This window comes from Boleophthalmus pectinirostris, unplaced genomic scaffold, assembly GCF_026225935.1.
Source record: "Boleophthalmus pectinirostris isolate CB_2022bp ecotype Guang Dong unplaced genomic scaffold, ASM2622593v1 HiC_scaffold_9, whole genome shotgun sequence".
NCBI lineage: Eukaryota > Metazoa > Chordata > Actinopteri > Gobiiformes > Gobiidae > Boleophthalmus > Boleophthalmus pectinirostris.
In genome coordinates this window covers 38,414,995-38,424,994 of record NW_026571541.1, presented here as the reverse complement: position 1 = coordinate 38,424,994, position 10,000 = coordinate 38,414,995, and the positions used below count along the sequence as shown (strand labels likewise).

The window sequence follows — 10,000 nt, the reverse complement described above, 5'->3', positions numbered from 1 at the left end:
AAGTTTCGTTTCTGTAAAACGTAAACAAATGTGATCAGAGCTGAATGATCTGATCAAACGGCTGATGTGGATCTACAGTGGTTCTGGTTTATATGTTGTAAAGTTGAGTTTATTTATTCTGTGCAGTGGATTGTGGGAGATCTCATAGTTTGTATTTTTCCTGGTTTATGAAATTGATTTAAGTTAATTTTTGCGCTTGTGCATTTGTAAGATTATGTCAAGAAACCGGGACACTCCATTTGATCATGTCCACGTGGATATGAGTGTCCAGGTTTGTCAGTGTGCATGTAAACACAGTAACACGAACACTGACAGAACCAGGACATGGACAATAACCTGGACACTGATGGACATGTGACGCACTCACTGTGAAAAAAACATGGACTCACAAGGAAACTGGGAAGGTTTTACAAATGGAGACCATCACCACGGCGGGATTCATTTACTCCATCTGCACCACACAGACGCCCTCGTTACTGAACTCTGCACAATCAAACGTCTTTGTAACGTCGTGTGGAGGTCGGGGACAGTTCCTCTGGACCCGAGTGTTCGTCTGTTTCAGGAGAGCTTCCTGTACAGTCACACTCCTCCTCCCTGTGTGAGGACGTCTCTAACACAAAGAGTCAGGAGCTCAGATTAGAGCTGCTGTGTCTGGGGTGAGGGAGGTCTGGGAGTCCGAGCTCAGACTGGTGTCTTTCAGATTCAGGTTGTGGGTTTGATTCCCGCCTCAGGTCTGTGAGGAGTCTGACCTCCTCCAGACAAACGGTTTAAAGTTTCCTTGAGCCGTGCTCTTCGTCTCTCAGGTGTGTGTTGTTTCCTCAGAGGACTACGCCCGTCTGTGCAGCTCCGTGCAGTCTCCGGTCTACCCCGAACTTTTCCCAGACCCCGGGACCGGACCAGGGTCTAGAGCCGGACCAGGACCTGCCAGAGAAGGACCTCCAGGTGAACTCCTCTAACATCATCAACAATAATCAAAATGCATTTCACAGGTTTTTCATGTTTCTCATTCTGACTCTGCCGTGGTGAGAAGCACCTGTTCAATACTTCTGCTAAATATTTGTCTTAGTTTTGTGTCAGTTGAGTGAAAGTTTGTGGAAAAAAAGCTGAAGAGAAAAGTACAAAAACACAGGCAGAGTGCGCGTGCTTAATCCGTGTATCATTCGTTCATTCGTTTTTCAATGTAAAACCAAAAATAAGAAAACGAAAAAACAACAGTTTTCTTCATTATTTGTCTCCAAAACCAAAATGAAAAAACAGATAACGATTTGTTTTTTCAGTTTTCGATTTTGTGTTTAAATGAAGAATAGAAAAACGGATCACAGCCGTTTCCCATTTACGTGACGTCCGTGACTGCGATGCCGGACTTTTGCACCGCATACGAACTGAACCAGGACTGATCCAGGTCCGAGACCAGACCAGAACCAGAGCGGGACTGAGACCGGGACAGACCGGGACCAGACCAGGACCAGAGTGGACTCCGAGCTTTGACTCCGAGCCTCAGCTTTGAGCTCCGGTCCTGCCGTGGGCTCTGAGCCTCCGGTCTGGTCCTGGTCATTTCTCAGTCTCAGGCCCGCTCTGGTCCCGGTCTGGTCCCGGACCTGGTCCATTTGAACCAAAAGCTCTTAGTTCAGTTTGTTTTCGTTGGTGTGAAAGCGTCAGTTTGATGCTTTGCACCACCTCGGAACCAGCCGCGGTTCTGGAGCAGCCCGTCCGGACCTGTAGTCCACAGAACATTCTCGCTTTCCCCACACAGAACCAGCGCACAAACGATGACATGGAACCGCTCAGACCGCTGGTCTCGGTCTCAGTTCCGGTCTGTCCCGGTCTCAGTCCCGCTCTGGTTCTGGTCTGGTCTCGGACCTGGATCAGTCCTGGTTCAGTTCGTATGCGGTGCAAAAGTCCAGCATCGCAGTCACAGACGTCACGTAAACGGGAAACGGCCGTTATCCGTTTTTTTCAATTCTTCATTTAAACACAAAATCGAAAACTGAAAAAACAAAGAAAACTGTTCTTTTTTTCGTTTTCTTATTTTTGGTTTTATATTGAAAAACGAATGAACGAATGATACACGGATTGTGTGTGAGTGTGACCGTGTGTAACGCTGAATGTCTTCCCCAGTGCCGTACTTCCCTCCGTTCTCCTCGGAGCTCTACCCTCCGGCTCTGGACTATGACGACTCCAGAGGGCGCTATGACGACTCCGCTCCTGCGGGGGGCGGCAGAGGCGGGTACGACCCGGGCTACATCGGTTCTCCGTACGGGTGAGCCGCATGTTCATGTTCATGTTCATGTTCATGGGTTTGTACGTGGAGCGGTTTCATGTGGAGCAGACGCCGCGTTACACAAACACTGTATTCACTTTTAATCTTGACTCTAAATCCGTGTGTCATTCGTTCATTCGTTTTTCAAAATAAAACCAAAAATAAGAAAATGAAAATAAACAAAAAAAACAATGATTTTCTTCATTATTTGTCTCCAAAACCAAAATGAAAAAAAAAAAAAACCCAACAGATAATGTTTTGTTTTTTCCAGGTTTCGATTTTGTGTTTAAATGAAAAATGGAAAAAAACAGATAACGGACTGAACCAGGACTAAACCAGGACTGAACCGTTTTCAGTCCTGGTCTAGTCCTGGTCTGGTTCCGGTCTCAGTCCCGGTTTGGTCCTGGTCTGGTCCCAGGCTCAGTCTTGTCTCGGTCTCGGTCTCAGTCTCAGTTTCAGTCCTGGTCCTGTTCCTTGGCTCAATCTTGGTCTCAGTTCTGGTCTGGTCCCGGGTCTCAGTCTCAGCCCTGGTCCTGTCCATGTTCCTGGTCTGGTTCCGGTCTGGTCCCAGTGATGGTTTAGTCCTGGTTCAGTTCCGTCATCCTTTTTTTCCATTTTTCATTTAAACACAAAATTGAAAACTGAAAAAATGAATCATTATCTGTTTTTTCATTTTGGTTTTGGAGACAAATAATGAAGAAAACTGTTGTTTTTTTTCCGTTTTCTTATTTTTGGCTTTATTTTGAAAAACGAATTAAAGACTGACACGCGGGTTCTTCTAATTCTTCTTTTTCACAAGAGCCAAAAGAGCCGCGCTGGAGGTTTGTGGAACTTCCGGTTAATGGTTTTCAGTGTCAAAACTACAGAACAAATCTAACTTCATGGTCCCAGAGACACAAATCTCTCCGTCTGTGTTAATATCAACATCATGAAATGGATTTTTAATTTTAATTGTAGAATGAGTCTGAGTGAACAAATTCCTTCTGTTTTATTCATGATCATAAATGAGTTTAGTTTCTTGTGTGACGAATGTGGCTCGTTGTTTCCTTTAAAGGTTGTATGGAGGATTTATTTTTAGTTTCAAATTGTCAGTGAAAGTTTAAAATACCATTACAGAGACGCAGCAGCTTTGTAATTATGATGACCAAAAAAAAAAAGAATGAAAATCTATCAACTGTGGATGTGTTGAGGGCAGATAAACATCAGCTAATAGAAAACGAGGCTCCCTCATTTTCTATTGGCTGTTAGGTTGTCAATCAAACTCCCTACATTTCTAGTGTGACTGACTCGTCGGCGCGCGGGGATTACGCGGTTTATGCGGCGGTTTTTAGGTGCTTTTTTAAACTGTCGCTTCCTCGTAGTTCACACAAAGTTTGTCGAGACGGCGGACGAGAATCCACGACCAGTTCGCTACAAAAGAAAGTCCGTTTTTGAGGTCGCTGAAAGAAGAAGAGAAGGGGAAAAGGAGCGAAGCCAAACTGAGGTGGTTCTTGGAGATCTCTTCCAACGACTGTGCGAATAAAGCAGATGAAAAGTCTAAAAACTGATGCGTCGATCGCTAAATTATTTCTAGACAGGTCACTTCAACAGTAATTTTGAACACGCACTGGATGTAAACAAATGTGATTTCTAGAGTAAAGAGGCGGGAGGAGATGTTTCTACTGAGGAAGGTGGTGTCACACGTGCACAATATTTGAAAAAGAACTGTCGCTGTGTTTCTTTACCCTTAAAAAATCCTCTATACAACCTTTAACTTTTGGTCTTTCTTCTCTTAACAGTTGTGGATAAATTGTTCATGAAGAACGTTTCTCCTTTGTGGAGCTTGCTGGTTGAAGATGTATTTGTGACCTGAACAGTTGGTAGTGGCCAGTTGGGAGGCTGTGGGTCCTTTTAAAATTGGGACCAGTTTTGGAATCTGTTGATGTCGTTTGTTGATTGTTTTTGGAATAAAACTGCTGTGTAAAGAAACGGTCCTGGACTGTGGTTCTTACACTGATGCCTCCAAGACTCTCGGCCTCCCACAGATCCTCCCCCCTGACCTGTTTTCGTCTCGTTCCAGAGGAGGATACTACCCAGAACCAGACTATGATCCCGATACTCCCTACAGTCCGGATGGATCCAGGTTCAGTCCGGATGGGTCCAGGTTCAGTCCGGATGGTTCCAGCTTCAGTCCAGATGGTTCCAGCTTCAGTCCAGACGGGTCCAGGTTCAGTCCTGACGGGTCCAGCTTCAGTCCAGACGGGTCCAGGTTCAGTCCAGACGGGTCCAGGTTCAGTCCTGACGGGTCCAGGTTCAGTCCAGACGGGTCCAGGTTCAGTCCGGATGGATCCAGGTTCGGTTCGGACTCCAGGCCCTTCCTGGTCCCTCCTGATCCCAGATCCGAGGAGGCCTTCGAGGTCCAGACTCCGCCCGCTTCAGAACGGTTCTACCCCGAGACCAGAGAAGAGGACTGGAGTCGATTCCCCCCGTTCACCAGACCTGGACTGAGGAGGGTCTACGACAGTCAGTACTTCAGACCTGGTTCAGTCCTGTCCTAGTCCTGTTTTAGTCCTGTCTTAGTCCTGGTTTAGTCCTGTTTTAGTCCTGGTTTAGTCATGTCTTAGTCCTGGTTTAATCCTGTTTTAGTCCTGGTTTAGTCCTGTTTTAGTCCTGTCTTAGTCCTGTCTTAGTCCTGGTTTAGTTTTGTTTTAGTCCTGTTTTAGTCCTGTTTTAGTTGTGTTTTGGTCCTGGTTCAGTCGTGTTTTAGTCCTGGTTCAGTCCTGGTTCAGTCCTGTCTTAGTCCTGGTTTAGTTCTGTTTTAGTCGTGTTTTAGTCCTGGTTCAGTCGTGTTTTAGTCCTGGTTCAGTCGTGTTTTAGTCCTGGTTCAGTCCTGGTTCAGTCCGGTCTTAGTCCTGGTCTTGGTGTGTGCCAGGGCGGTTCGAGGCGGTGGAGGAGGACTGTGGGATCGCAGACGGTTGTGTGAACGGTCGCTGCATTCGCGTCGCCGAGGGTTACACCTGCGACTGTTACCATGGATACGAGCTGGACCTGACCTCCATGACCTGCACAGGTGAGACGATAAAGGTCCAAAGGTGCCGGACGGGTTCTGATGATTCTCTCATTTGGACTTTATCTGATGGGACAAAATCTGCTGTAAATATAAATTAGTGCTGTCAAAATTATCGTGTTTTAACGCACAAATTAACGCAAAACTATTTTAATGGCGTTAATTTTGTAATTGCAAGATTAACGCTGGTGTAACGTTAGAAAACTATAGGATCCGACTGTAAACCGTAAGTAAAACAATTTGTATGAAACTGAGGAGTCCCGGTTGGAGGAGGTGGACCAAAGCACGACACGGTTCTGAAGTCCCAGTGCGAGTGCGAAGAAACAAAGTATCATCAAACAAATCATCTGCATCACGACACAGAGAATCTGTGTTGCCTTGAACCTGCGTCGACTCATGTGCACCTCCCACATTTTATAACTACATGTTGAACCAGCAGGAGGAAGCGACGCAGACAATAAGAGCTGTGATTGGTCGTCTCTACATCGGCTCAACGTATATTTCCGGTTCTCCACTTTCCCTCTTCATTTTGTAAACATGGACGACATTTTAAAATCATCGTGTTGTGGTGGTGAATTACTTGGTGGTGCATCGACCTCGACGTAGATCCATAAATCTAAACCGACGGTGACAGCGGCAGAGTGTGCCGAATCGACACAGAACTATAAATCGGCCTTAAATGGAGATCACTGGACGCCCCTCAGTCATGAGAACAAACTCAGGTCATGGATCTATTAAAATAACTGGATATTGCTGCTTGTTTCTGCCTCCAGTTGACGTAGTGACTCTCACTGGAACTTCAGCAGAAAAAATCCCCGAGACAAGATTTTTCTCATAGAGGCAATTTAATCACAAACTGCTCGTGTTCGTCTGACAGGTTCCTACAGCTTTCAAAAATATCAGATTTGTTGGAGATTTTTACCTATTTTTAGATCATAAACTTTTTCTCAGCTCAAAATCCTTCAGTTGTCTTAAAAAACAGTTTATATTCGTTAGCTCCGGCTCCGCTCTAGCTCCTCTCGCTCTGATTGGTCAAAGTGATCACGTGACACACGAGCCGGCGCTCCGTGCGTGCGTGCGTTGTTGTTGCCGAAAAGATCCACAAAAGACCAAAAGACTCACTGCACAAAAGACTCCACTGCACAAAAGACTCCACTGCACAAAAGACACTGCACCACTGCACAAAGACTCACTGCACAAGACTCCACTCAAAAGACTCCACTGCAAAAAGACTCCACTGCACAAAAGACTCCACTGCACAAGACTGCACTGAAGACAAAAACTGCACTGCACAAAAGACTGCACAAAAGCACTGCACAAAAGACTGCACAAAGACTCTACTGCACAAAAAGACTCCACTGCACAAAAGACTCCACTGCACAAAAGACTCTACTGCACAAAAGACTCCACTGCACAAAAGACTCAACTGCACAAAAGACTCCACTGCACAAAAGACTCCACTGCACAAAAGACTCCACTGCACAAAAGACTCCACTGCACAAAAGACTCCACTGCACAAAAGACTCCACTGCACAAAAGACTCTACTGCACAAAAGACTCCACTGCACAAAAGACTCCACTGCACAAAAGACTCCACTGCACAAAGACTCCACTGCACAAAAGACTGCACAAAAGACTCCACTGCAAAAGACTCCACTGCACAAAAGACTCCACTGCACAAAAAGACTCCACTGCACAAAAGACTCCACAGACTCCAAGACTCCACTGCACAAAAGACTCCACTGCAGACTCCACTGCACAAAAGACTCTACTGCACAAAAGACTCCACTGCACAAAAGACTCCACTGCACAAAAGACTCCACTGCACAAAAACTGACTCACTGCACAAAAGACTCACTGCACAAAAACTGCACAAAAGACTCCACTGCACAAAAGACTCCACTGCACAAAAGACTCCACTGCACAAAAGACTCTACTGCACAAAAGACTCTACTGCACAAAAGACTCTACTGCACAAAAGACTCCACTGCACAAAAGACTCTACTGCACAAAAGACTCCACTGCACAAAAGACTCCACTGCACAAAAGACTCCACTGCACAAAAAACTGCACAAAAGACTCCACTGCACAAAAGACTCACTGCACAAAGACTCCACTGCACAAAAGACTCACTGCACAAAAGACTCTACTGCACAAAAGACTCTACTGCACAAAAACTGCACAAAAGACTCCACTGCACAAAAGACTCTACTGCACAAAAGACTCACTGCACAAAAGACTCCACTGCACACTGCACAAAACTGACTCCACTGCACAAAAGACTCCACTGCAAAAGACTCCACTGCACAAAAGACTCCACTGCACAAAAGACTGCACAAAAGACTCTACTGCACAAAAGACTCACTGCACAAAAGACTCTACTGCACAAAAGACTCCACTGCACTGCAAAAAAACTGACTCCACTGCACAAAAGACTCCACTGCACAAAGACTCCACTGCAAAAGACTCACTGCACAAAAGACCACTGCACAAAAGACTCCACTGCACAAAAGACTCCACTGCACAAAAGACTCCACTGCACAAAAGACTCCACTGCACAAAAGACTCCACTGCACAAAAGACTCCACTGCACAAAAGACTCCACTGCACAAAAGACTCCACTGCACAAAAGACTCTACTGCACAAAAGACTCTACTGCACAAAAGACTCCACTGCACAAAAAGACTCCACTGCCAAAAGACTCCACTGCAAAAGACTCCACTGCACAAAAGACTCCACTGCACAAAAGACTCCACTGCACAAAAGACTCCACTGCACAAAAGACTCTACTGCACAAAAGACTCCACTGCACAAAAGACTCCACTGCACAAAAGACTCCACTGCACAAAAGACTCCACTGCACAAAAGACTCCACTGCACAAAAGACTCTACTGCACAAAAGACTCCACTGCACAAAAGACTCCACTGCACAAAAGACTCCACTGCACAGGCTCAGTCGACCCACAGCCGCCGGAAGAACCTCGCCGGACTGAAGGCCAATCTGGGATCATGAGACACTGAGCTCAGCCCGTTGACTTGAATGGGCGGCCATTTTGGAACCTGGGGGCTTGCCTCAGGTCACAGGAGAAATACCTCAGGTCACAGGAGAAATACCTCAGGTCACAGGGTCAGGTCACAGGAGAAATACCTCAGGTCACAGGAGAAATACCTCAGGTCACAGGAGAAATACCTCAGGTCACAGGAGAAATACCTCAGGTCACAGGAGAAATACCTCAGGTCACAGGAGAAATACCTCAGGTCACAGGGAAATACCTCAGGTCACAGGGAGAAATACCTCAGGTCACAGGAGAAATACCTCAGGTCACAGGGGAAATACCTCAGGTCACAGGGGAAATACCTCAGGTCACAGGGGAAATACCTCAGGTCACAGGAGAAATACCTCAGGTCACAGGAGAAATACCTCAGGTCACAGCACATTGTTTCACCCACAGTGGAACTTCACTCCCTTTGACGTGTCCTGAAGACAGAAGCGACTCTTCACTCACTGTTTCACTTCTGTGTTGATGAGAGGATTAAAACTATGATTCAAGCGACAAAAATGTGAGATTCATTTGCAATGAATCTCAGGTTAAATATGACCTTCATGAGATTAATCACAATTCAATATTTCAATTGATTGACAACACTTATAAATCATAGTTTCACACAAATCAAGAAACAATTTATTTATGATTAAAATTACACAAAGTTAGAGTCTAAACTGGGGGGAAAGAAAACATTTTTAGCAAAACCTTAAATATAATGATGTTGTTTTAGTGAAATTGGAGACGTCCAAGTTGACACAGAAAAGCTCAAACAAAAGTGTCAACAGGTCGAGTCAAATCTGTGTCCTGCTCAGTGTGCCGGCCGGTCAGCCACAAGAGCAGCCAACCGCGTCCCACAGACTCCGGCCGTGACTGTTTTTTTTTTCGGTGTTTGTTGTGTTTCAGACGTGAACGAGTGCGAGGGCGGCGTGCGGCTGGAGTTCCCCTGCATCAACGCTCGCTGCGTGAACACGGAGGGATCGTACCGCTGCGTGTGTCGCCGCGGATACGTCCTGTCCAACCGCCCCAACTACTGCGTCTCCGCCTGAGCTACAGCGTCAACCTGAACCACAGCGTCAACCTGAACCACAGCGTCAACAGCGTCCGCCTGAACCACAGCGTCTCGACCTGAACCACAGCGTCAACCTGAACCACAGCGTCAACCTGAACCACAGCGTCAACCTGAACCACAGCCTCAACCTGAACCACAGCGTCAACCTGAACCACAGCGTCTCCACCTGAACCACAGCGTCAACCTGAACCACAGCGTCAACCTGAACCACAGCCTCAACCTGAACCACAGCGTCTCCACCTGAACCACAGCCTCAACCTGAACCACAGCGTCAACCTGAACCACAGCGCCCCCTACAGCATGAAGTCGCCCCCATCAAACACAAACCTAAACAAAAACTACATCAGTCGTTTGTGTTTCGTTTTTGCTGCAGGAAGTTTGGTTTGTGCCGTTTTAGTTTTGGAGATATTAATGATTCTTATTTAGGTCAAATTGGGGTCAGCGGCCTCCAGGAAACTTCAAAAAGCTCTAAAACGACACAAAATGGAGTCAGTCGTTTGCGTTTTGTTTTTGCTGTGTGCGATTTTGGTTTTTAAAATACGAACAGTTTTATTTTGGGTCGATGACGTCGTCCAGCC

The 10,000-nt window shown here is 46.2% G+C and overlaps 1 protein-coding gene across 1 annotated transcript in view; it reads left to right on the top strand.

Moving 5' to 3' along the window:
• LOC129412625 (latent-transforming growth factor beta-binding protein 4-like) overlaps positions 1 to 9,422 on the top strand; it is a 112,736-nt gene extending 103,314 nt beyond the window's left edge. Inside the window, 5 exon segments of the mRNA XM_055166727.1 lie at positions 823 to 942; positions 2,119 to 2,260; positions 4,320 to 4,762; positions 5,172 to 5,309; positions 9,257 to 9,422. Coding sequence (XP_055022702.1) covers positions 823 to 942; positions 2,119 to 2,260; positions 4,320 to 4,762; positions 5,172 to 5,309; positions 9,257 to 9,399 — 986 coding nt within the window. The 3' untranslated portion in view covers positions 9,400 to 9,422.
• Positions 9,423 to 10,000: the final 578 nt, after the last annotated feature.